The sequence below is a fragment of the Mchenga conophoros genome, linkage group LG11 (genome assembly GCF_057382185.1).
Source record: "Mchenga conophoros isolate Kocher_MC1m ecotype Shallow Benthic linkage group LG11, M_conophoros_male_GT1.1, whole genome shotgun sequence".
Classification (NCBI taxonomy): domain Eukaryota; kingdom Metazoa; phylum Chordata; class Actinopteri; order Cichliformes; family Cichlidae; genus Mchenga; species Mchenga conophoros.
In genome coordinates this window covers 11108253-11131909 of record NC_140536.1, presented here as the reverse complement: position 1 = coordinate 11131909, position 23657 = coordinate 11108253, and the positions used below count along the sequence as shown (strand labels likewise).

At 39.5% G+C, this 23657-nt stretch overlaps 9 protein-coding genes and 1 pseudogene across 9 annotated transcripts; 5 read left to right on the top strand and 5 right to left on the bottom strand.

Moving 5' to 3' along the window:
* Positions 1-1304: 1304 nt before the first annotated feature.
* On the bottom strand, positions 1305-1960 carry LOC146563659 (hepcidin-like). Its single transcript, XM_085290296.1, has 3 exons — positions 1807-1960; positions 1631-1708; positions 1305-1494 (listed from the first exon to the last, which is right to left on the bottom strand). Exons 1-3 carry the CDS (start codon positions 1891-1893, stop codon positions 1399-1401), a joined length of 261 nt encoding a protein of 86 aa, XP_085146422.1. The 5' UTR covers positions 1894-1960; the 3' UTR covers positions 1305-1398.
* Positions 1961-2321: 361 nt separating this feature from the next.
* LOC146563658 (hepcidin-like) lies at positions 2322-3113 on the top strand. The gene is made up of 3 exons (XM_085290294.1): positions 2322-2467; positions 2555-2641; positions 2807-3113. Exons 1-3 carry the CDS (start codon positions 2384-2386, stop codon positions 2897-2899), a joined length of 264 nt encoding a protein of 87 aa, XP_085146420.1. The 5' UTR covers positions 2322-2383; the 3' UTR covers positions 2900-3113.
* A 931-nt stretch (positions 3114-4044) lies between these two features.
* On the bottom strand, positions 4045-7060 carry LOC146563657 (uncharacterized). The gene is made up of 3 exons (XM_085290293.1): positions 6952-7060; positions 6146-6190; positions 4045-6053 (listed from the first exon to the last, which is right to left on the bottom strand). Exons 2-3 carry the CDS (start codon positions 6183-6185, stop codon positions 5203-5205), a joined length of 891 nt encoding a protein of 296 aa, XP_085146419.1. The 5' UTR covers positions 6186-6190; positions 6952-7060; the 3' UTR covers positions 4045-5202.
* A 1207-nt stretch (positions 7061-8267) lies between these two features.
* Positions 8268-8949, bottom strand: LOC146563656 (hepcidin-like). Its single transcript, XM_085290292.1, has 3 exons — positions 8829-8949; positions 8653-8730; positions 8268-8516 (listed from the first exon to the last, which is right to left on the bottom strand). Exons 1-3 carry the CDS (start codon positions 8913-8915, stop codon positions 8421-8423), a joined length of 261 nt encoding a protein of 86 aa, XP_085146418.1. The 5' UTR covers positions 8916-8949; the 3' UTR covers positions 8268-8420.
* A 456-nt stretch (positions 8950-9405) lies between these two features.
* On the top strand, positions 9406-10062 carry LOC146563655 (hepcidin-like; annotated as a pseudogene).
* Positions 10063-12952: 2890 nt separating this feature from the next.
* Positions 12953-15106, bottom strand: LOC146563654 (uncharacterized). Its single transcript, XM_085290291.1, has 3 exons — positions 15004-15106; positions 14071-14115; positions 12953-13978 (listed from the first exon to the last, which is right to left on the bottom strand). The coding sequence occupies exons 2-3, from the start codon at positions 14108-14110 to the stop codon at positions 13128-13130; spliced, it is 891 nt and encodes a 296-aa protein (XP_085146417.1). The 5' UTR covers positions 14111-14115; positions 15004-15106; the 3' UTR covers positions 12953-13127.
* A 1274-nt stretch (positions 15107-16380) lies between these two features.
* Positions 16381-17036, bottom strand: LOC146563653 (hepcidin-like). Its single transcript, XM_085290290.1, has 3 exons — positions 16883-17036; positions 16707-16784; positions 16381-16570 (listed from the first exon to the last, which is right to left on the bottom strand). The coding sequence occupies exons 1-3, from the start codon at positions 16967-16969 to the stop codon at positions 16475-16477; spliced, it is 261 nt and encodes an 86-aa protein (XP_085146416.1). The 5' UTR covers positions 16970-17036; the 3' UTR covers positions 16381-16474.
* A 368-nt stretch (positions 17037-17404) lies between these two features.
* LOC146563652 (hepcidin-like) lies at positions 17405-18120 on the top strand. The gene is made up of 3 exons (XM_085290289.1): positions 17405-17543; positions 17631-17717; positions 17883-18120. Exons 1-3 carry the CDS (start codon positions 17460-17462, stop codon positions 17973-17975), a joined length of 264 nt encoding a protein of 87 aa, XP_085146415.1. The 5' UTR covers positions 17405-17459; the 3' UTR covers positions 17976-18120.
* A 1016-nt stretch (positions 18121-19136) lies between these two features.
* LOC146563651 (hepcidin-like) lies at positions 19137-19699 on the top strand. Its single transcript, XM_085290288.1, has 3 exons — positions 19137-19290; positions 19389-19466; positions 19604-19699. Exons 1-3 carry the CDS (start codon positions 19204-19206, stop codon positions 19697-19699), a joined length of 261 nt encoding a protein of 86 aa, XP_085146414.1. The 5' UTR covers positions 19137-19203.
* A 2269-nt stretch (positions 19700-21968) lies between these two features.
* On the top strand, positions 21969-23278 carry LOC146563650 (hepcidin-like). The gene is made up of 3 exons (XM_085290287.1): positions 21969-22096; positions 22202-22279; positions 23080-23278. Exons 1-3 carry the CDS (start codon positions 22013-22015, stop codon positions 23179-23181), a joined length of 264 nt encoding a protein of 87 aa, XP_085146413.1. The 5' UTR covers positions 21969-22012; the 3' UTR covers positions 23182-23278.
* The last annotated feature ends 379 nt before the right edge of the window (positions 23279-23657 follow it).

The following is a 23657-nucleotide window of genomic DNA, read 5'->3' as shown; positions in this document are numbered from 1 at the left end:
ACACAGATTCTTGGATTTATTCGCAAGGTGTTTCAGCACATAAATGAGCTGCTCCACTCACGGTTTGCAGGTGCACAGACCCCGAACCAAAAGGCAAAAGCCCTAAAATGAAACCCATTACACAGTAGTTACACAGCTATTCACAATGAATGGTCAACAATAAGCTAAATATAGGAACACCATAAGAGGGTGGATCGATTAATAGATGGAGGGATGGACTCAATAGTGAGCAACTGCAATACAAACAACTGCAGCACCATTATATATCCATCTTCTTTAAAAAAAATAATTTTGTGTGTTATGCGTGTTTGTCATTATATCTCAAAGAATCAGCATTACTTTCCTTTTGCTTTGGTATTTGAGGACAAACTATGGTGAACAAGCAAATGCAGGCTTGCCTTTCACTTGGAATTTCCAAGCTGCAGGCTCAAGCATAGATGCTGGGAATACAGAGTGTTGCAAGTTCACCCGTGAGAGCAGGCTGAACCATTGTGAGTTATGAGCGACAAAACGTGTCCTAGCTGCTTAAACAACATTGAGCAGCACACCAGACAGGTTTCAGAAAATAAATACAGCAGCCAAGGAAGAGTTAAGAGATCAGTGTAAGCAACTGTAAATGTTGCTTACACTATGGTTCTATGAGGCACTTTTACTGTGAGTCTGACAGGTTTTAGAAATTAGAACCAGCAACTAAGACAGAGTTAAGATGTAATATAACAACTTAGTTTATGCAAATGTAAGCCTGTCTTTGCTGGTTCACACACAGCTGTAAATCCAGTAGTAGTCCAGTGCCTAATACAAATCCAGTGCTTGTATTAGGCACTTTATACTGTGTATGAAATCTAAACATAGAAGAAAGAGTTTATAGCTTTTCTTTAACTCAACTACAGAAGCGCATTTTCTACAACGTATCAATGATAATGATATAAATAGTACATATTTTGGTTCTTCAATAAAAGTATCAGAATGATGCTTGAAAAAAGAAACTTGGAGTTGTAGAGCAAAGAAACAAACATGGATAATTTCCCATTTCCGATGCAGTGGAATTTCCCAGTCCCACTGATGCAAGACTGCTCCAGACATAGCTTTTGTACTTTGAGTGCTTGTTTCTCTGTGTGTGAACACTCTCCAGCCCACCCCACAAGAAAGTGGTTATGTAAATGGATAGATGGATGGATGGCCATTTTTAAAGGTCTAATAAAGGAAAAAGCTACATTTAAAATGACAACAAAAATGCACATTGCACTTAAATTAAAAGTTTATTGTGATAAACTGTGCAATACAAGCACGTGGTTGAGGCAGTAACTGAGGACACAATGTGACTAAAACAGTAGAATCTCACACATTAACTGTGACATACAGTTTGTTAATGCTGAGTGGTTGTGGGAGCAGGAATCCTCAGAACCTGCAGCAAACTCCACAGATACCGGGGGTGCAGCAGCCACAGCAAAAGCGACACTTGATGCCACGCTTGTGTCTGCTGTTATACAGCGTCTGTGGGAAACACAAGAGACATGAGCACAGAGTTCATCTGCAGCAGCATCACTGCTCTTTATATTCACCTGCTCTAACAAACACTTTCATTTAGCTGAAGTAATTTGGCCACCTTCACTCAGTTAGTGTTACTTACCTTCCATGAGTCCACTGATGCCTCCTCATGTGCTGCTGCTGGATAGTCCATGCTCATTGGCTCCTCCAGCTCCTGCTCCTGTTAATGAATTGAGTGCAGTAGAAACCACATTGTAGCACTGAAACAAACATTTGCAGCTTGTAAGCTAATACACTTGGTTAAAGTCAAGTTCTTACTTCAGTGACTGGGACAGCAGAGCTCTGCTGAACACAAATGAATGTGAGCACGACGGCCACTGCAACTGCAACACTGAACGTCTTCATCTTAGGAGGCTTTGAGAGGCTCAAGTTCGACTCTTTCTCCTGGTCCGGATGATTGTTGTGAGCTGAGTCCTTCTGTCTGATGGTTAATGTGTGCAGAAGTGCTGATATTTATACTGATTTGGGCCCCTGCTGCCTCGTCACTCACAGCTCTTACTCTACCTGATTTCAGGAACATTGCAAAACTCCGTATTTTCCTGTGCTATGAAATTGTAGGAATGGAAAATTCCTGAGGAAGGAGAAAATCTGTACTTTTCTCAGTCGGCATGAACTTTGACCTTCGGATGTTTAACTATATGGGTTTTCCCTGTCCTATTGATGCAAGCCTGTTCCCGACAGTAGTTTCTGTACTCTAAGTGACGAGGCAGCAGTGGAGCAAATGAGTATAAATACCAGCAACTTTTCCCTCAGTCAACCATCACGAAGGCGCTGACAAGAGTCAACGAGAGAGTCAAAGGATCTGACCACCTTAAACCACTCAAACCTCCTGAAGATGGAGACGTTCAGCGTTGCAGTTGCAGTGGCCGTTGCACTCATGTGTATTTGCATTCAGCAGAGCTCTGCCACATTTGCTGAGGTTACAGACTGTGTTAAATTCATGTAATGTGCTTCTTCTGCATGAATTTGTTGTGAAGATGCTAAGATCTGTTTTCTTTCTCTACAGATACGAGAACTGCAAGAGCTACAAGAGGCTGTGAGCACTGACAGTCCAGCTGCTGAACATCAGGAGGTATCAGCTGACTCATGGGTGGTGAGTTTACTTCAATAAATGAATGAAGACAGTAATTGTGAGATCTCTCAAATGCAGGGAGATGTTTAAAATAAACTGTGCACTCACAACTTTTCATAAAATTAGAAACAATGAAGTGACTTGCAGGTGAAGATAAACTCTCTGCTCTTCTCCTCTTTCACACAGATGCCGTACCACAGACAGAAGCGTGGCATGAAGTGTCGCTTTTGCTGCGGCTGCTGCAATGCTGGTGTCTGTGGATTGTGCTGCAGATTCTGAGAATATCTACCTGCGATTCTCACATCAACCACTAAGTATAGACTGTTATACATGAAATGATTTGACTGCTTAGCATTTGTTAAAGTCTGACAGTGTTTCTTCATCTGGTCATCCTGCTGTATCAGTGAACAGTGTACCAAGCATTTGGAACTACAGTATGTTATTATAAGTTCAGAGTCACTATACTACAACATGTGCTGTCTGTTTCTGTTTCTGTCTGACAAGAATTAAACATTAATGGAAACCAGTGACATGAAGCTCCTGATGTACAGTTTTTGTGCTGATGTCAGTTAAGAGTTGTTGCCTCATACTCTTGCCCATGTCGTATGTGGTACAACCTGTTTATATGAGCCAAGCCATTGATAGCAAAAGTAAAGTGAGCATATTTTCCCATATTTGTAATTATATGAGTGGGGAGCATCTCATCATCATTCAGTTTTACCACTAATTATGACAAAAATGCAGTAATGTACAATAGCTTTGAGCTGATGGACTGGTTCATTGGTTATTTGAAAGTTAAACCAAGCATACTTTTTTTAAAGAATGTAGAAGTGTTAGATAATGTTTCCTAGAAACACTTTCTATACAAGTTCATTCATAAATGTTTTAGACAACCTTATCTCGACAACCTTTCACTGAATTTATTTGGAGGTGTTTTCACGGTGTGCATATGAAGTTTCTAAGCTGCATGATTAATGCAGGAAATCCCTCACACAGAAGAAAAAGAGAGAATAGAAAGATTTGCGTACAGCAGAAATTTGATACTGGACATAATAATAGAAAACATCTCAACAATACTGAGAGACGTTGCACTGTGGTGAAACTGTAAAGTAGGTGTAACACTGTGTAATGCTGTTTCAGATAATATCTGTACTGTATGTGCGCTGCATCCGTTCTGCAGAACATTTAAGCAAAATATTTCACGACACTTCAAAAAAAGCTAGAGTAGCTGTATCATGTGGATGTAGCGTATCACAAACAGGCTCAAAGCCAGTACAACCAAACGTGATCAAACGTCAGGCCAAGGTGGAACTGATTCCTATCTCCTGTAACTTCTACAACACTGTCCAATAGAGACACATGAATGAAATGCAGTGTCGTTAAAAACACTGATGATTTTTTTTCATATTCTTCATTTAGACACTTTAATAGTGTTGAAATCAAATCCGACAGTGTTAATTTGGACATGCTGGATTTGGAATCTACACAGTCACATCCATTCAAATTTTAAATTCAATTCAATTTTTTTTATATAGTGCCAAATCACAGTAACAGTCACCTCAAGGTGCTTTATATTGTAAGGTATACTTACAAAGAAAAACCCAACAATCAAATGACCCCCTATGAGCAAGCACTTTGGCGACAGTGGGAAGGAAAAACTCCCTTTTAACAGGAAGAAACCTCCAGCAGAACCAGGCTCAGGGAGGGGCGGCCATCTGCTGCGACCGGTTGGGGAGGGGGAAGGAAAACAGGATAAAGACATTCTGTGGAAGAGAGCCAGAGGTTAACAACAAGTACAATTCAGTGCAGAGAGGTCTATTAACACATAGTGGGTGAAGAAGAAACACCCAGTGCATCATGGGAATCCCCCAGCAGCCTACGCCTAATGCTGGACATACACTGTGCGATTTTTGGCCCATTTTGAGCCGATTTTTCAGTCGTGCAACTGTTTTGGGGATCGACCCGAGTTTGGCCTTAATCGTGTGTCGTGCATCGTATACATGGGGTAACGAGAAGTGATTAACACCTCACGATCAGCTCCTGATCATCAGTCATTTGGTCGTAAGAAAATCAAACCTGTTTGAAATCCTGTCGGCCGTCGTGAGGGTGTCAACGCAGCGTCTCTCACTGCGCACGCGCAAACACAGAGATGAAAGCGAAAAGACAGAACAGCACGGCAGTGCAGCGTGTGATCCGGACACAAGCGATGGAGGCACAACTTGTAGAACTGCCAAGCTCATCCGAGCCTTTTCGATGTGACTTCACAAAATTATCGCAACCACAACAACCGTGAAAATAGTGTAAAATTTTGTGTTATAACCTTCATGCTATGGACGAACAGTGTGAGCACTCAGGTTGCACAGAGCATCGGGCCGTATAGTATGAGACCCTGTATCGTGACCTATGAACTTCTAACCCCTACGAGTCAATCGGACAGTTTGAACAGGAGCTGAATAACGCGACTGAAAAAATTGCACAGTGTATGCCCAACTTCTGGCAGCAAAACCAAGGGAGGATTCAGGGTCACCTGAGTAGGCCATCAGCCTACTAAAAGGATACAGAAAAATCCCGTTGAAATAGTGTTAGTTGTCATCACGGGTGCTGGTGGACTCATTTGAACACCTCTGAAATTTGCAAACGCGCAAGCATTCCTCTTCTTCTTCCAAATCCTCTCTGGACCTTTTCCTCGAGCCTCCAGTTTCATGGTTGTCAGTCTCTTCATGGGCATCTTCAAAGAGTTCATCACTACTGCTCTCAGAGTGATCATACACAATTGAGCTGGTCCCCGAATCAGAGTTTGCGAGCCTGGATCTTTTGCTATTAGGCTCTTCTTCATCTCCATCTTCCTTTCTGGACCTTTTCGTGGATCCAACAGACAGCGGTACCTCATCAGCAATATTACCAAGATGAGGACAGCCCTCGCTATCAGTATCACAGGCAGAGATGAAGTCAGAGTCATCATCAGAAAACTCCTCGCTCCATCTGATTCTTTTGTTGGGCTCCACATCTTCCACATCCATCTCTCTAGACCTCTTCCTGGATACACCTGGCTGAGGATCCTCTTCTGGGATGTACGGGTGAACATCCTCACAGTCTTCAAATGCCTCATCAGAATCGTCATTTTCAATGCCGACAACAACAACAGCATTATGATCATCATGCAGTTCATTGTTGTCAACATTGGCATCATTGTCTCTCACATTAATATTGTGATTGTTTACATTGTTGACATTGCCGTCATTGACATTGTGAAAGTCAATATATAAGACATCATATCGATCCTCTAATTCATCTAGTAGCTCAATCAGCCTCCAAAAAAAGATATCATAGAGAGTAACATAAAGTCTTTCCAGTAAACCCCAGATTCCACCAACAGGTTCGTAAGCTGGCTCCTGATCTCCTCTTGGAAACATTTCTGGGTTAACCTGTCGGCCTGCAAGATCATTTTATCTTTTAATTAGCATTCATAAACATCTGCTGAAAATCAGTTTTTCATCAATTTTACGACTGAGTGCATGTGCTTACCATTACGGTTATTTTGTGATCCATCTCCGCTTCCATTCATTTTGACTACAAGGAACAGAAAACAACAATGATCACTAAACAACTCAGAATGTTCAGCGAATTTGCTTTTTTTGTGATAACTTTAGGCTACGTCCACACGTACACGGGCACTTTTGTAAACGGAAATTTTCCTTTTTCGTTTAAAAAAAACCCCGTCCACATGTGCAGTTTTGAAAAAATATCTCCTTCCACATGTAAACCCTAAAAACAAAGTCAGGAACATGCCAAATCCTAACCGTGTAGAAATGTTGGCCAATCAGAAGTCTAGAAGCCTGGGAGGAAAACCTCACAAAACCTTACATACTATACTTCTGAAAGGTTTTTGTCTTTTTCTGGAAAGGCAGCTAATGTTGTGTTACTTTCAAGTGCCTTCATCATTTCAAATGTTAATAGCTAAAGACAGCATTTTGGCTGGTATAGACTCACAACTTTGGAATGGACAAAATGCATATAGCATACATGAATGTAAATTTTTTAAATTACATTTATTGCAAACCGACGTCAGGATTTGTGTTGTGAGAGCGTCTGTGTTGAATGATGCTCACTCTGATGCCTCTGTCTTTCTAAATGGAGGGACAGTAACTGCGTGTGTTCAAGTCTTCATTTGTTTTCCTGAATAATAGAGCCACATCATCCTCTCTATGATGTAAAATATAGTCTAGACTTGCACAATGTAAAGTACAGAAATACTGTCCTGGCAGGCAGGAAAATCAGGCTTTATATTTAAGTAAATGATCTTAAGTCTATAAAATGAAATTTGAACTTACTTTAGTTCTTGGTAAGTTACAGAGCAGTTAATCCTCAGGGAAATGTAGAAATTTCACTAAATAGTCGTCTTCCTTCATACGGTTGCAGTGTCTCTTCAGTTTTGTTTTCATATGCTGATGTTTTCATTCAAAACATGTTTAAATGCTGCGATGCCATTCTAGCATCATAGACTGCGGAATGTACATAGATTCTTTTTACATCAAGTTGTATGCACAGATTTTGATATCTTATATGGAGACAAAAAATACTTAAGACAGAAGTGAATCTTAAAAACTAAAGCAGTCAATGTGTGTTTTTTTTTTTATTCTAATAGTTACTGTAAAGTTCTACTCTAAGAGATTCATCTTGGCCTTTATGCAGGGTTAAAGCTCAATAATGAGGACACACACAAAATATAATACATTTCTTTATGATTGTTAGGCAAAAACAAAGAGAACCCAAAGCTATCAAAACATATATCCACAGTCTTATTCTTGCTCTGCTCCCTAATTTTCCCCTGGAGGCATCACTATGGCAACAAAACAACATGCATTAAATGACGTTCCAAACAACAACAACCAAACTGTTTTCAGTGCTTAATATTTAACATGTCTTCATTATAAACTGTATTTGTGCAAATCAGTGAGGTTGATGTGCACAAGCTGGGATTCAGACTTCGGAGGGTTAATCCAAAAATTAGGTTTACATTGTTGTTCATGACAGTGCAGATTTCTGACGTTTTGTGTACTTTAAGCATTTAACAATTTGATTCTTTTCTAACAAAAAACAGTGTGAAACTCAAGTTACACTTGTGTTTGTAAATGAACTGCCCCATGTCGTGTAGCTTTCTGGATTTTATACTTATTGGGCTACATGTTTATTTATTACACAGGCTATACAGTACATAACATCAAAACTCACATGTTTTATCTAACTAAAGTGTTTAATTATGTGGGCTACAGACAATAATCAAGTTATGGACTCTATTTATATGAAAAATGTATATATTTACTGCATTTGAATCATTTTAACCATATATAACCAACTGCGTATGTGTTTGAAATAAAAATAGAATATTTTGGAGAGTCTCCCCTCAAAGTCAGAACACTTTGGTGTTTGGTTAAATTGTGATTTTGAATCAGTTACAGGCGTTACTGTGATCACGAATGCTTTTCTCTCTATGTGTTAACACTGTCCAGGATATACCCTGCCTGTAGCCCTATGGCAGCTTTGATGGATGAATTGATGGATGGACGGTGCATAGCAGTCAGTTTTACAAATGTAACAAAGGAAAATACGACATTTAAAATGACAACAAAAATCCACATTATATCTAAATGACCATAAAGTTTATTGTGATAAACTGTGTAATACAAGCATGTAGTTGATGCAGTAACTGAGGACACAATGTTACTAAAACAGTATAATCTCACACATTAACTGTGACATACAGTTTGTTAATGCTGAGTGGTTGTGGGAGCAGGAATCCTCAGAACCTGCAGCAAACTCCACAGATACCGGGGGTGCAGCAGCCACAGCAAAAGCGACACTTGATGCCACGCTTGTGTCTGCTGTTATACAGCATCTGTAGGAAACACAAGAGACATGAGCACAGAGTTCATCTGCAGCAGCATCACTGCTCTTTATATTCACCTGCTCTAACAAACACTTTCATTTAGCTGAAGTAATTTGGCCACCTTCACTCAGTTAGTGTTACTTACCTTCCATGAGTCCACTGATGCCTCCTCATGTGCTGCTGCTGGATAGTCCATGCTCATTGGCTCCTCCAGCTCCTGCTCCTGTTAATGAATTGAGTGCAGTAGAAACCACATTGTAGCACTGAAACAAACATTTGCAGCTTGTAAGCTAATACACTTGGTTAAAGTCAAGTTCTTACTTCAGTGACTGGGACAGCAGAGCTCTGCTGAACACAAATGAATGTGAGCACGACGGCCACTGCAACTGCAACACTGAACGTCTTCATCTTAGGAAGCTTTGAGAGGGTCAAGTTCGACTCTTTCTCCTGGTCCGGATGATTGTTGTGAGCTGAGTCCTTCTGTCTGATGGTTAATGTGTGCAGAAGTGCTGATATTTATACTGATTTGGGCCCCTGCTGCCTCGTCACTCACAGCTCTTACTCTACCTGATTTCAGGAACATTGCAAAACTCCGTATTTTCCTGTGCTATGAAATTGTAGGAATGGAAAATTCCTGAGGAAGGAGAAAATCTGTACTTTTCTCAGTCGGCATGAACTTTGACCTTCGGATGTTTAACTATATGGGTTTTCCCTGTCCTATTGATGCAAGCCTGTTCCCGACAGTAGTTTCTGTACTCTAAGTGACGAGGCAGCAGTGGAGCAAATGAGTATAAATACCAGCACCGTTTCCCTCAGTCAACCATCACGAAGGAGCTGACAAGAGTCAACGAGAGAGTCAAAGGATCTGACCACCTTAAACCACTCAAACCTCCTGAAGATGGAGACGTTCAGCGTTGCAGTTGCAGTGGCCGTTGCACTCATGTGTGCATTCAGCAGAGCTCTGCCACATTTGCTGAGGTTACATACTGTGTTAAATTCATGTAATGTGCTTCTTCTGCATGAATTTGTTGTGAAGATGCTAAGATCTGTTTTCTTTCTCTACAGATACGAGAACTGCAAGAGCTACAAGAGGCTGTGAGCACTGACAGTCCAGCTGCTGAACATCAGGAGGTATCAGCTGACTCATGGGTGGTGAGTTTACTTCAATAAATGAATGAAGACAGTAATTGTGAGATCTCTCAAATGCAGGGAGATGTTTAAAATAAACTGTGCACTCACAACTTTTCATAAAATTAGAAACAATGAAGTGACTTGCAGCTGAAGATAAACTCTCTGCTCTTCTCCTCTTTCACACAGATGCCGTACCACAGACAGAAGCGTGGCATGAAGTGTCGCTTTTGCTGCGGCTGCTGCAATGCTGGTGTCTGTGGATTGTGCTGCAGATTCTGAGAATATCTACCTGCGATTCTCACATCAACCACTAAGTATAGACTGTTATACATGAAATGATTTGACTGCTTAGCATTTGTTAAAGTCTGACAGTGTTTCTTCATCTGGTCATCCTGCTGTATCAGTGAACAGTGTACCAAGCATTTGGAACTACAGTATGTTATTATATTAAAAAGTTCAGAGTCACTATACTACAACATGTGCTGTCTGTTTCTGTTTCTGTCTGACAAGAATTAAACATTAATGGAAACCAGTGACATGAAGCTCCTGATGTACAGTTTTTGTGCTGATGTCAGTTAAGAGTTGTTGCCTCATACTCTTGCCCATGTCGTATGTGGTACAACCTGTTTATATGAGCCAAGCCATTGATAGCAAAAGTAAAGTGAGCATATTTTCCCATATTTGTAATTATATGAGTGGGGAGCATCTCATCATCATTCAGTTTTACCACTAATTATGACAAAAATGCAGTAATGTACAATAGCTTTGAGCTGATGGACTGGTTCATTGGTTATTTGAAAGTTAAACCAAGCATACTTTTTTTAAAGAATGTAGAAGTGTTAGATAATGTTTCCTAGAAACACTTTCTATACAAGTTCATTCATAAATGTTTTAGACAACCTTATCTCGACAACCTTTCACTGAATTTATTTGGAGGTGTTTTCACGGTGTGCATATGAAGTTTCTAAGCTGCATGATTAATGCAGGAATCCCTCACACAGAAGAAAAAGAGAGAATAGAAAGATTTGCGTACAGCAGAAATTTGATACTGGACATAATAATAGAAAACATCTCAACAATACTGAGAGACGTTGCACTGTGGTGAAACTGTAAAGTAGGTGTAACACTGTGTAATGCTGTTTCAGATAATATCTGTACTGTATGTGCGCTGCATCCGTTCTGCAGAACATTTAAGCAAAATATTTCACGACACTTCAAAAAAAGCTAGAGTAGCTGTATCATGTGGATGTAGCGTATCACAAACAGGCTCAAAGCCAGTACAACCAAACGTGATCAAACGTCAGGCCAAGGTGGAACTGATTCCTATCTCCTGTAACTTCTACAACACTGTCCAATAGAGACACATGAATGAAATGCAGTGTCGTTAAAAACACTGATGATTTTTTTTCATATTCTTCATTTTAAGAATTTAATATATTTACATCTGAATAAACTTTTAGGCATTACGCTGACTGATTGATGCAGAATTCCCATTGGACTGTTCCCATCACGACCCAGGTGATCAGTCTCTCGATAGCTTTTCCTCTGGTTCCTGCTCTCTGCTGACACTCCTAGCTGCAGCCACGTTCTCCATTCCATCTCTTTAAACAAATTCTTATAAATAGTTTAACCATGTGCATTTAGTTCAGTATTACCTGTTGCCTGTGTCCTTGTCTTTTGGGAAAATACTTTACACAAATAATGGCTCAAAAAGGATTCCTTTTTTTTACTGTGCTGCAATTGATTACTGGATTATTTGTACCATTAATTAGTGTCAACTAATTTTTATTCAGTCTCCACATAGGATATGCTTGTGAAGATGGAATATGGGGGAGAGCAGAAGTGCGTTGAAGTTCCACAAAGGGATGAATGAAGGACATGCATATTGTATTGAAGAAATAAGTAATGAGAATGCTGTTATTTGCATTTACCAGCTCACCTATGTCAGACCTTTTAATAAACAAAATTCTAATGAAAGTGAGAACATGTACACTGTTACATCTTTCAGACAATGTTTTGAAATTGTGGTGCACAGTTCAGAATAAATGTTTTTCAAAAACCATTGCGTCTTTTAGTAAATGTTTATTTCCAAAAGAAATTTCTAGAAGTTCAGAACAGTAAAATTCCCGCTTTTTAGAATGAATTAGAAGATAACTCTTACGTAGTTAAACTAAAATACTCTTTTGAGAGTTAATATATAAACTCTTAACACCAAGTGTTAAATTATCAACTCCAGACAGATTTGGTGTTTAACACTAAATCAGAGTTAACGTACCAACTCTCCAAAAAGAGTTAAATTAACACTCTCTGGTGTGGACCCATATAGACACTTTAATAGTGTTGAAATCAAATCCGACAGTGTTAATTTGGACATGCTGGATTTGGAATCTACACAGTCACATCCATTCAAATTTTAAATTCAATTCAATTTTTTTTATATAGTGCCAAATCACAGTAACAGTCACCTCAAGGTGCTTTATATTGTAAGGTATACTTACAAAGAAAAACCCAACAATCAAATGACCCCCTATGAGCAAGCACTTTGGCGACAGTGGGAAGGAAAAACTCCCTTTTAACAGGAAGAAACCTCCAGCAGAACCAGGCTCAGGGAGGGGCGGCCATCTGCTGCGACCGGTTGGGGAGGGGGAAGGAAAACAGGATAAAGACATTCTGTGGAAGAGAGCCAGAGGTTAACAACAAGTACAATTCAGTGCAGAGAGGTCTATTAACACATAGTGGGTGAAGAAGAAACACCCAGTGCATCATGGGAATCCCCCAGCAGCCTACGCCTAATGCTGGACATACACTGTGCGATTTTTGGCCCATTTTGAGCCGATTTTTCAGTCGTGCAACTGTTTTGGGGATCGACCCGAGTTTGGCCTTAATCGTGTGTCGTGCATCGTATACATGGGGTAACGAGAAGTGATTAACACCTCACGATCAGCTCCTGATCATCAGTCATTTGGTCGTAAGAAAATCAAACCTGTTTGAAATCCTGTCGGCCGTCGTGAGGGTGTCAACGCAGCGTCTCTCACTGCGCACGCGCAAACACAGAGATGAAAGCGAAAAGACAGAACAGCACGGCAGTGCAGCGTGTGATCCGGACACAAGCGATGGAGGCACAACTTGTAGAACTGCCAAGCTCATCCGAGCCTTTTCGATGTGACTTCACAAAATTATCGCGACCACAACAACCGTGAAAATAGTGTAAAATTTTGTGTTATAACCTTCATGCTATGGACGAACAGTGTGAGCACTCAGGTTGCACAGAGCATCGGGCCGTATAGTATGAGACCCTGTATCGTGACCTACGAACTTCTAACCCCTACGAGTCAATCGGACAGTTTGAACAGGAGCTGAATAACGCGACTGAAAAAATTGCACAGTGTATGCCCAACTTCTGGCAGCAAAACCAAGGGAGGATTCAGGGTCACCTGAGTAGGCCATCAGCCTACTAAAAGGATACAGAAAAATCCCGTTGAAATAGTGTTAGTTGTCATCACGGGTGCTGGTGGACTCATTTGAACACCTCCGAAATTTGCAAACGCGCAAGCATTCCTCTTCTTCTTCCAAATCCTCTCGGGACCTTTTCCTCGAGCCTCCAGTTTCATGGTTGTCAGTCTCTTCATGGGCATCTTCAAAGAGTTCATCACTACTGCTCTCAGAGTGATCATACACAATTGAGCTGGTCCCCGAATCAGAGTTTGCGAGCCTGGATCCTTTGCTATTAGGCTCTTCTTCATCTCCATCTTCCTTTCTGGACCTTTTCGTGGATCCAACAGACAGCGGTACCTCATCAGCAATATTACCAAGATGAGGACAGCCCTCGCTATCAGTATCACAGGCAGAGATGAAGTCAGAGTCATCATCAGAAAACTCCTCGCTCCATCTGATTCTTTTGTTGGGCTCCACATCTTCCACATCCATCTCTCTAGACCTCTTCCTGGATACACCTGGCTGAGGATCCTCTTCTGGGATGTACGGGTGAACATCCTCACAGTCTTCAAATGCCTCATCAGAATCGTCATTTTCAATGCCGACAACAACAACAGCATTATGATCATCATGCAGTTCATTGTTGTCAACATTGGCATCATTGTCTCTCACATTAATATTGTGATTGTTTACATTGTTGACATTGCCGTCATTGACATTGTGAAAGTCAATATATAAGACATCATATCGATCCTCTAATTCATCTAGTAGCTCAGTCAGCCTCCAAAAAAAGATATCATAGAGAGTAACATAAAGTCTTTCCAGTAAACCCCAGATTCCACCAACAGGTTCGTAAGCTGGCTCCTGATCTCCTCTTGGAAACATTTCTGGGTTAACCTGTCGGCCTGCAAGATCATTTTATCTTTTAATTAGCATTCATAAACATCTGCTGAAAATCAGTTTTTCATCAATTTTACGACTGAGTGCATGTGCTTACCATTACGGTTATTTTGTGATCCATCTCCGCTTCCATTCATTTTGACTACAAGGAACAGAAAACAACAATGATCACTAAACAACTCAGAATGTTCAGCGAATTTGCTTTTTTTGTGATAACTTTAGGCTACGTCCACACGTACACGGGCACTTTTGTAAACGGAAATTTTCCTTTTTCGTTTAAAAAAAACCCCGTCCACATGTGCAGTTTTGAAAAAATATCTCCTTCCACATGTAAACCCTAAAAACAAAGTCAGGAACATGCCAAATCCTAACCGTGTAGAAATGTTGGCCAATCAGAAGTCTAGAAGCCTGGGAGGAAAACCTCACAAAACCTTACATACTATACTTCTGAAAGGTTTTTGTCTTTTTCTGGAAAGGCAGCTAATGTTGTGTTACTTTCAAGTGCCTTCATCATTTCAAATGTTAATAGCTAAAGACAGCATTTTGGCTGGTATAGACTCACAACTTTGGAATGGACAAAATGCATATAGCATACATGAATGTAAATTTTTTAAATTACATTTATTGCAAACCGACGTCAGGATTTGTGTTGTGAGAGCGTCTGTGTTGAATGATGCTCACTCTGATGCCTCTGTCTTTCTAAATGGAGGGACAGTAACTGCGTGTGTTTATGTAAGCGTGTAAAAACTGCAGATACTAAGATTAACAGCAGAGCTTCTGTCACTCTAAGATATGATTAAGAACATTTTCTAATTTATGTATAATTTGTCAAATATTACAACAGCTGACAAATAGTTAAGTCTTCATTTGTTTTCCTGAATAATAGAGCCACATCATCCTCTCTATGATGTAAAATATAGTCTAGACTTGCACAATGTAAAGTACAGAAATACTGTCCTGGCAGGCAGGAAAATCAGGCTTTATATTTAAGTAAATGATCTTAAGTCTATAAAATGAAATTTGAACTTACTTTAGTTCTTGGTAAGTTACAGAGCAGTTAATCCTCAGGGAAATGTAGAAATTTCACTAAATAGTCGTCTTCCTTCATACGGTTGCAGTGTCTCTTCAGTTTTGTTTTCATATGCTGATGTTTTCATTCAAAACATGTTTAAATGCTGCGATGCCATTCTAGCATCATAGACTGCGGAATGTACATAGATTCTTTTTACATCAAGTTGTATGCACAGATTTTGATATCTTATATGGAGACAAAAAATACTTAAGACAGAAGTGAATCTTAAAAACTAAAGCAGTCAATGTGTGTGTTTTTTTTTTATTCTAATAGTTACTGTAAAGTTCTACTCTAAGAGATTCATCTTGGCCTTTATGCAGGGTTAAAGCTCAATAATGAGGACACACACAAAATATAATACATTTCTTTATGATTGTTAGGCAAAAACAAAGAGAACCCAAAGCTATCAAAACATATATCCACAGTCTTATTCTTGCTCTGCTCCCTAATTTTCCCCTGGAGGCATCACTATGGCAACAAAACAACATGCATTAAATGACGTTCCAAACAACAACAACCAAACTGTTTTCAGTGCTTAATATTTAACATGTCTTCATTATAAACTGTATTTGTGCAAATCAGTGAGGTTGATGTGCACAAGCTGGGATTCAGACTTCGGAGGGTTAATCCAAAAATTAGGTTTACATTGTTGTTCATGACAGTGCAGATTTCTGACGTTTTGTGTACTTTAAGCATTTAACAATTTGATTCTTTTCTAACAAAAAACAGTGTGAAACTCAAGTTACACTTGTGTTTGTAAATGAACTGCCCCATGTCGTGTAGCTTTCTGGATTTTATACTTATTGGGCTACATGTTTATTTATTACACAGGCTATACAGTACATAACATCAAAACTCACATGTTTTATCTAACTAAAGTGTTTAATTATGTGGGCTACAGACAATAATCAAGTTATGGACTCTATTTATATGAAAAATGTATATATTTACTGCATTTGAATCATTTTAACCATATATAACCAACTGCGTATGTGTTTGAAATAAAAATAGAATATTTTGGAGAGTCTCCCCTCAAATGTCAGAACACTTTGGTGTTTGGTTAAATTGTGATTTTGAATCAGTTACAGGGGTTACTGTGATCACGAATGCTTTTCTCTCTATGTGTTAACACTGTCCAGGATATACCCTGCCTGTAGCCCTATGGCAGCTTTGATGGATGAATTGATGGATGGACGGTGCATAGCAGTCAGTTTTACAAATGTAACAAAGGAAAATACGACATTTAAAATGACAACAAAAATCCACATTATATCTAAATGACCATAAAGTTTATTGTGATAAACTGTGTAATACAAGCACGTGGTTGAGGCAGTAACTGAGGACACAATGTGACTAAAACAGTAGAATCTCACACATTAACTGTGACATACAGTTTGTTAATGCTGAGTGGTTGTGGGAGCAGGAATCCTCAGAACCTGCAGCAAACTCCACAGATACCGGGGGTGCAGCAGCCACAGCAAAAGCGACACTTGATGCCACGCTTGTGTCTGCTGTTATACAGCGTCTGTGGGAAACACAAGAGACATGAGCACAGAGTTCATCTGCAGCAGCATCACTGCTCTTTATATTCACCTGCTCTAACAAACACTTTCATTTAGCTGAAGTAATTTGGCCACCTTCACTCAGTTAGTGTTACTTACCTTCCATGAGTCCACTGATGCCTCCTCATGTGCTGCTGCTGGATAGTCCATGCTCATTGGCTCCTCCAGCTCCTGCTCCTGTTAATGAATTGAGTGCAGTAGAAACTACATTGTAGCACTGAAACAAACATTTGCAGCTTGTAAGCTAATACACTTAGTTAAAGTCAAGTTCTTACTTCAGTGACTGGGACAGCAGAGCTCTGCTGAACACAAATGAATGTGAGCACGACGGCCACTGCAACTGCAACACTGAACGTCTTCATCTTAGGAGGCTTTGAGAGGCTCAAGTTCGACTCTTTCTCCTGGTCCGGATGATTGTTGTGAGCTGAGTCCTTCTGTCTGATGGTTAATGTGTGCAGAAGTGCTGATATTTATACTGATTTGGGCCCCTGCTGCCTCGTCACTCACAGCTCTTACTCTACCTGATTTCAGGAACATTGCAAAACTCCATATTTTCCTGTGCTATGAAATTCTGGGAATGGAAAATTCCTGAGGAAGGAGAAAATCTGTACTTTTCTCAGTCGGCATGAACTTTGACCTTCGGATGTTTAACTATATGGGTTTTCCCTGTCCTATTGATGCAAGCCTGTTCCCGACAGTAGTTTCTGTACTCTAAGTGACGAGGCAGCAGTGGAGCAAATGAGTGTAAATACCAGCAACTTTTCCCTCAGTCAACCATCACGAAGGAGCTGACAAGAGTCAACGAGAGAGTCAAAGGATCTGACCACCTTAAACCACTCAAACCTCCTGAAGATGGAGACGTTCAGCGTTGCAGTTGCAGTGGCCGTTGCACTCATGTGTATTTGCATTCAGCAGAGCTCTGCCACATTTGCTGAGGTTACAGACTGTGTTAAATTCATGTAATGTGCTTCTTCTGCATGAATTTGTTGTGAAGATGCTAAGATCTGTTTTCTTTCTCTACAGATACGAGAACTGCAAGAGCTACAAGAGGCTGTGAGCACTGACAGTCCAGCTGCTGAACATCAGGAGGTATCAGCTGACTCATGGGTGGTGAGTTTACTTCAATAAATGAATGAAGACAGTAATTGTGAGATCTCTCAAATGCAGGGAGATGTTTAAAATAAACTGTGCACTCACAACTTTTCATAAAATTAGAAACAATGAAGTGACTTGCAGGTGAAGATAAACTCTCTGCTCTTCTCCTCTTTCACACAGATGCCGTACCACAGACAGAAGCGTGGCATGAAGTGTCGCTTTTGCTGCGGCTGCTGCAATGCTGGTGTCTGTGGATTGTGCTGCAGATTCTGAGAATATCTACCTGCGATTCTCACATCAACCACTAAGTATAGACTGTTATACATGAAATGATTTGACTGCTTAGCATTTGTTAAAGTCTGACAGTGTTTCTTCATCTGGTCATCCTGCTGTATCAGTGAACAGTGTACCAAGCATTTGGAACTACAGTATGTTATTATATTAAAAAGTTCAGAGTCACTATACTACAACATGTGCTGTCTGTTTCTGTTTCTGTCTGACAAGAATTAAACATTAATGGAAACCAGTGACATGAAGCTCCTGATGTACAGTTTTTGTGCTGATGTCAGTTAAGAGTTGTTGCCTCATACTCTTGCCCATGTCGTATGTGGTACAACCTGTTAATAGAGCCAAGCCATTGATAGCAAAAGTAAAGTGAGCAGCTTTACAGTAACTGTCCAAAACTGTCCAAAACTGTCAAAACAATTATTACTAGTGCTCTTTAATTAAGTCATCATGAAGACATCCAAGTTTTTCACCATTTTTTCATTATTTCACCATTTTCATGAAAAGCTAAGGTTTTACACTCACAGCATTATTCAGATTTCTATAGATATGTTACTCAAGACGACAATATTTTTGAATAGGAGGACAGAACCACAGTGAGTTTTACATCTGGTGGAATTTTCCCATATTTGTAGGGAGCATCTCATCATCAATCAATTTTACCACTAATTATGACAAAAATGCAGTGATGTACAATAGCTTTGAGCTGATGGACTGGTTCATTGGTTATTTGAAAGTTAAACCAAGTAAAGTAAAGTAGGTGTAACACTGTGTAATGCTGTTTCAGATAATATCCCGCGGGCCAGAGTTTGACACCTATGATCTATGTTATAGTTAAGTTTAAAGTCTTGTGACATCATTAAGTACAGAAACTACTGTCGGGAACAGGCTTGCATCAATAGGACAGGGAAAACCCATATAGTTAAACATCCGAAGAAAAGGTCAAAGTTCATGCCGACTGAGAAAAGTACAGATTTTCTCGTTCCTCAGGAATTTTCCATTCCCAGAATTTCATAGCACAGGAAAATATGGAGTTTTGCAATGTTCCCGAAATCAGGTAGAGTAAGAGCTGTGAGTGACGAGGCAGCAGGGGCCCAAATCAGTATAAATATCAGCACTTCTGCACACATTAACCATCAGACAGAAGGACTCAGCTCACAACAATCATCCGGACCAGGAGAAAGAGTCGAACTTGAGCCTCTCAAAGCTTCCTAAGATGAAGACGTTCAGTGTTGCAGTTGCAGTGGCCGTCGTGCTCACATTCATTTGTGTTCAGCAGAGCTCTGCTGTCCCAGTCACTGAAGTAAGAACTTGACTTTAACCAAGTGTATTAGCTTACAAGCTGCAAATGTTTGTTTCAGTGCTACAATGTGGTTTCTACTGCACTCAATTCATTAACAGGAGCAGGAGCTGGAGGAGCCAATGAGCATGGACTATCCAGCAGCAGCACATGAGGAGGCATCAGTGGACTCATGGATGGTAAGTAACACTAACTGAGTGAAGGTGGCCAAATTACTTCAGCTAAATGAAAGTGTTTTTTTAGAGCAGGTGAATATAAAGAGCAGTGATGCTGCTGCAGATGAACTCTGTGCTCATGTCTCTGGTGTTTCCCACAGAAGTTGTATAACACCATACACAGGCCTGGCATCAAGTGTCGCTTTTGCTGTGGCTGCTGCACCCCCGGTATCTGTGGAGTTTGCTGCAGGTTCTGAGGATTCCTGCTCCCACAACCACTCAATATTAACTTATGAAGCTTTAAAATAGTCAGTTTTAACTGTGTTCATAGGATGAAACATTTTGATTTGGTAAGGTTGTATTTTCTATGTCTTCAATGATGTGACTGTATCAACATATTTAATCACATGTGTGTACTCATTAATCAAGTCTGTCAAATAATAACATTAAACGGTACTTCAGAATAATTCTTTTGCTCTGAAAAACAGATTTTATTACACTGCAGCCGATAAAGAGCAGCTTTAAGTTCAACAGTAGTTAGACTAAACGTGAAGTAGAACATTACTTCACGTTACATTTTTACATGGATGGCCTATAACTTGAAGTCATTATGTGGCACTACATAACATTTTATATAAATATAACATAGACAGTTCAATCGTTACTCAGTAGTACTTCTCACTGTATAAGGACCCAATGGTATATGACAGCAAATGTGCTATGAAGTGTTGATTCATCCACTTTATGCAGCTATAACTACATTTATATAGATGGCAACAGCTGAAAGCAGTAACCAGCTAAACTGGTTCCTGCCAAGTCTGTATTTGTGCGTCAGCACTTTAGACTTTAGCCTCTCCATGCTTGGGACCTTATATTTATGGCATTGTTGTTTGGGTTTTTTGATTTAGAAGTTAATTTGTAAATTTAACATGGAAGTCTACGGGGACTGGCTTGTTTTTCAAGCAGAAAAATAGTACCAGCTAGTGGTTTTTGGCACTAACATCTTAGCTTTATTTTTTAGCCCTGGAGTTTGTTTGTTTTTTGTCAAACATTTATATAGACTCATTATGGACATAAATTGAATTTATATATTTATATACACAGGCTCTAATATATCAATAAATTCAAGCTTTTGCAACTAATTCTTGTTTTAAGGATATTTTCTGTACAATCATTCCACCCTGGAAAAACAACAGTTCAAAGAAAGCATTAAAAGCCCAAAGTTACCACGACATTCATGCCCATGATGAGTGCATGTAAACTTTAGACCACATCTTAATTTCCCGTACAGATCTTTTGATCTGATGATGGATTAGACTTTCTCGTTTTGTTTCCATTTGTTGTTCTTAACAAGTTGGTTAACAATTCACAGTGTAGGTTTGGCTGTTATGTAGCTGATCATTTTCAGTGATCATTTATTGGTGTGAAGTGTTCAAACTAAACTTGATCACATTAAGTAATGCATAGGAGGGAGAAGAGGGGGACTACTTTTATCAGGACTTAGAGGAAAAAGGTAAACAAATCCCAGCTGTGTGATCTCCATTAATGACAACACTGCAAGAAGCTCTTATTTTTCTGCACAGGTACTTTAACACTGCACTCATTACTCCAGTGCTGAAAGCATTACTCCTCAGGGGCTGGAATCTTTTTAAAAATAATGAAATCATCCATCAATTCATCAATATATTCGAGGTGGATTTGTAGCTGCAGTGGTCCTTACAGCTACTATAAATGAGACCAAAAAATGAAGTAATTATTCCTTATAGTCCTAAAAAAAACAGTTAAAAAGGCAGAATGTATTCCTACAGAGCCAATAATCCTACTGTTGTTGTTGACACAGATGTGCTCATTAAGCTAAAGCTAACAGGTCAGCGAGGTCACGGTACATGAGACAGAGTGGAGATAAGGGATTTTGGTTATTGCACAAGATGTTTAGTAAAATTCAAAAGACCCTTTCAACCTTTATCAGAGTAAACACACCGTGCACTCCTGTCATTATTGATTTTGGTATTTCCCTACAATTTATTTCCTTGAACAGATTTACATTATTAAAGTGGTTGTAATAGAGTGACAAAATTGAAAGATAAGCCGTTTGCTCTGTGTTTAAGTTGACAGTTACATGACATTTGATACTGATCCATTTGAAACCCACTCAGTCTAGCATCTTCTTATAAGAAAGTTCCAAGCACTGGACACGTTGATTTGAAATAATAATTAGTGTATTAGTAGCATAGTGCAGAATATAGGTGACAAACTGTGTGCTGTATTAAACTGTTGCACTCATGAAAATTCAATACTATGGCTGAATTAAGGAATTAAGATTATTGAACAAATACTGTTCGCACCAGTGCAAAATACTTAACATTTTGTTGTTTGGGAATTTCCTATTACAATACCCAGCATCATTTAAGTAGTGTTGCAAGTCTTTCCCAAGAAGGAATAAAGTACTGCCAGTGACAAGGTAACACTGTATAAATAACAGCATGATCAGCAAACAGAGCCATTATGCTCAAAAGCGCTGATAGCAGAAATGAAAAATTCAACCTCTTTGACAAGTTAAACTGCTGAAAATGAAAACATTTGCGTCTGCAGTCATCTTGGCTGTCGCACTAACTATTTACATTGAGGGGAACGCTGCCTTCCCATTCACAACCGTGAGTAGCCTGCTTGATGTAAATTAAGATTTATTCCTTTTTATTCAATGCTCATCAGCTCTGTGTGTTTTACTGTGTTTCTGAATGTATGCAACTAATCAACAGGTAGAAGACATGGAGGAAGAAAAGAGCACTGATGATCCTGCTGCAATGCAAGAAGAGACGTCAGTAGAAACATGGATGGTATGCTGAGTTGATCAAATACTTAAAATAAGTCATGAAGCTTGAGTTCATTCAATTTCTAGTCTACAGTGTTTTCAAGTAGCACTTCAAAATACAGCCGACAACCCATCCTGTAATTTTACAGGGCAATTTTTTTATATTTAGGGTGCATTTTCAGTACCCAAAAAATACTTCAAAGAAGCAGAACAAAGCAGTAGCAAACTGAAGTTTTAAAGGATAAAAAGACAAAGAAAATATACGTCAAGTGTATTTGAGGAATTAATAACTGAGATATTTTAGAGGAAAGGACAAACGGTGTTGCCCAATCTTACATTGCAATTTTAGGGGAGAGGGCTGTATTACTGTATCATTACCCCAACCACCCTATATTACACTGCAATTACTCATTATTTTGGTGTCCACATTGTTGCTAGAAATATGTGCCAGTAAACATTGGATTTAAAGCCACTCACACTACATAAAAACACAGTAGAATTTCGGCTTCTTCTTTCCTTTAAAACCTCTAGTTGTCACAGCCTTGACGTACTGTACCCACACCAGTATCTGGGGAAAATTAAACTCTAGGTCAGGAAAATTCAATTCAATTCAGTTTATATAATGACATATCACAGCAACTGTCACCTCAAGATGGTTTATATTGTAAGGTAAAGACGATACAATAAGACAGAGAAAACCCAAACAATCAAACAACACTCTGTGAGAAATCACTTGGCAACAGTGGGAAGCAAAACTCCCTTTTAACAGGAAGAAACCTCTTTGATGTATTTATTGTTCAGACGTATTTCAATTTTTTTTCACAGATGCCGTTTGACATCGGGGAGAATCGCAACACTAGCCCCGTCAGATGCCATCATTGCTGCGACTGCTGCCTGTTCAGTGGCTGTGGCATATGTTGCCAGTGAGGCTCAGATTTGAGTAGCTTCCATCAAAAGCAGCTTTACTTTCTCATCTTCAGCTAAAAAAATATGATGTATGTATTTATCCATGCTGTATTTACTATTATGTACAATAAACAACTGTGATGATCAGAAAGAGGGAGTGTCTAGGGACAAACAACAGAGGCGGCTATATTTTCCGAGGGTGGTCTGCTGTCCAAGTGCAAACCAGGCTCAGCTCTGCAGTGGTTCACTTATTATCCAGTACAGAACATGGAGGTATGGCATCCAGCCATGGTGGTGTGCATGCTATTGTGTAACTTTCAGCATGGCTGGATCGTGCCTCACTATTATAATGACCACAAAGGTCAAATAAATGATGCGGTGTTAAACCGGTGTAGAAATAATTAGGGAACACACAGACGCAGGCAGTCTATCTGACAGAGTTGTGAATGGATGGAACAATATGCAAAGAAGTCAACAGATTGCAAGTGACATGCAGA

Bases quoted from the DNA above. Each gene is read 5' to 3' on its own strand.
- LOC146563659 (XM_085290296.1), bottom strand. From the start codon at position 1,893: ATGAAGACGTTCAGTGTTGCAGTTGCAGTGGCCGTCGTGCTCACATTC. The intron at 1,709-1,806 runs GTAAGAACTTGA...ATTCATTAACAG, and splicing joins CTGCTGTCCCAGTCACTGAA to GAGCAGGAGCTGGAGGAGCC. The intron at 1,495-1,630 runs GTAAGTAACACT...TGTTTCCCACAG, and splicing joins CATCAGTGGACTCATGGAAG to ACGCTGTATAACAGCAGACA.
- LOC146563656 (XM_085290292.1), bottom strand. From the start codon at position 8,915: ATGAAGACGTTCAGTGTTGCAGTTGCAGTGGCCGTCGTGCTCACATTC. The intron at 8,731-8,828 runs GTAAGAACTTGA...ATTCATTAACAG, and splicing joins CTGCTGTCCCAGTCACTGAA to GAGCAGGAGCTGGAGGAGCC. The intron at 8,517-8,652 runs GTAAGTAACACT...TGTTTCCTACAG, and splicing joins CATCAGTGGACTCATGGAAG to ATGCTGTATAACAGCAGACA.
- LOC146563657 (XM_085290293.1), bottom strand. From the start codon at position 6,185: ATGAATGGAAGCGGAGATGGATCACAAAATAACCGTAATG. The intron at 6,054-6,145 runs GTAAGCACATGC...ATGATCTTGCAG, and splicing joins ATCACAAAATAACCGTAATG to GCCGACAGGTTAACCCAGAA.
- LOC146563651 (XM_085290288.1), top strand. From the start codon at position 19,204: ATGAAGACGTTCAGTGTTGCAGTTGCAGTGGCCGTCGTGCTCACATTC. The intron at 19,291-19,388 runs GTAAGAACTTGA...ATTCATTAACAG, and splicing joins CTGCTGTCCCAGTCACTGAA to GAGCAGGAGCTGGAGGAGCC. The intron at 19,467-19,603 runs GTAAGTAACACT...TGTTTCCCACAG, and splicing joins CATCAGTGGACTCATGGATG to AAGTTGTATAACACCATACA.
- LOC146563652 (XM_085290289.1), top strand. From the start codon at position 17,460: ATGGAGACGTTCAGCGTTGCAGTTGCAGTGGCCGTTGCACTCATGTGT. The intron at 17,544-17,630 runs GTTACAGACTGT...CTTTCTCTACAG, and splicing joins GCTCTGCCACATTTGCTGAG to ATACGAGAACTGCAAGAGCT. The intron at 17,718-17,882 runs GTGAGTTTACTT...TCTTTCACACAG, and splicing joins TATCAGCTGACTCATGGGTG to ATGCCGTACCACAGACAGAA.
- LOC146563658 (XM_085290294.1), top strand. From the start codon at position 2,384: ATGGAGACGTTCAGCGTTGCAGTTGCAGTGGCCGTTGCACTCATGTGT. The intron at 2,468-2,554 runs GTTACAGACTGT...CTTTCTCTACAG, and splicing joins GCTCTGCCACATTTGCTGAG to ATACGAGAACTGCAAGAGCT. The intron at 2,642-2,806 runs GTGAGTTTACTT...TCTTTCACACAG, and splicing joins TATCAGCTGACTCATGGGTG to ATGCCGTACCACAGACAGAA.
- LOC146563653 (XM_085290290.1), bottom strand. From the start codon at position 16,969: ATGAAGACGTTCAGTGTTGCAGTTGCAGTGGCCGTCGTGCTCACATTC. The intron at 16,785-16,882 runs GTAAGAACTTGA...ATTCATTAACAG, and splicing joins CTGCTGTCCCAGTCACTGAA to GAGCAGGAGCTGGAGGAGCC. The intron at 16,571-16,706 runs GTAAGTAACACT...TGTTTCCCACAG, and splicing joins CATCAGTGGACTCATGGAAG to ACGCTGTATAACAGCAGACA.
- LOC146563654 (XM_085290291.1), bottom strand. From the start codon at position 14,110: ATGAATGGAAGCGGAGATGGATCACAAAATAACCGTAATG. The intron at 13,979-14,070 runs GTAAGCACATGC...ATGATCTTGCAG, and splicing joins ATCACAAAATAACCGTAATG to GCCGACAGGTTAACCCAGAA.
- LOC146563650 (XM_085290287.1), top strand. From the start codon at position 22,013: ATGAAAACATTTGCGTCTGCAGTCATCTTGGCTGTCGCACTAACTATT. The intron at 22,097-22,201 runs GTGAGTAGCCTG...ACTAATCAACAG, and splicing joins CTGCCTTCCCATTCACAACC to GTAGAAGACATGGAGGAAGA. The intron at 22,280-23,079 runs GTATGCTGAGTT...TTTTTTTCACAG, and splicing joins CGTCAGTAGAAACATGGATG to ATGCCGTTTGACATCGGGGA.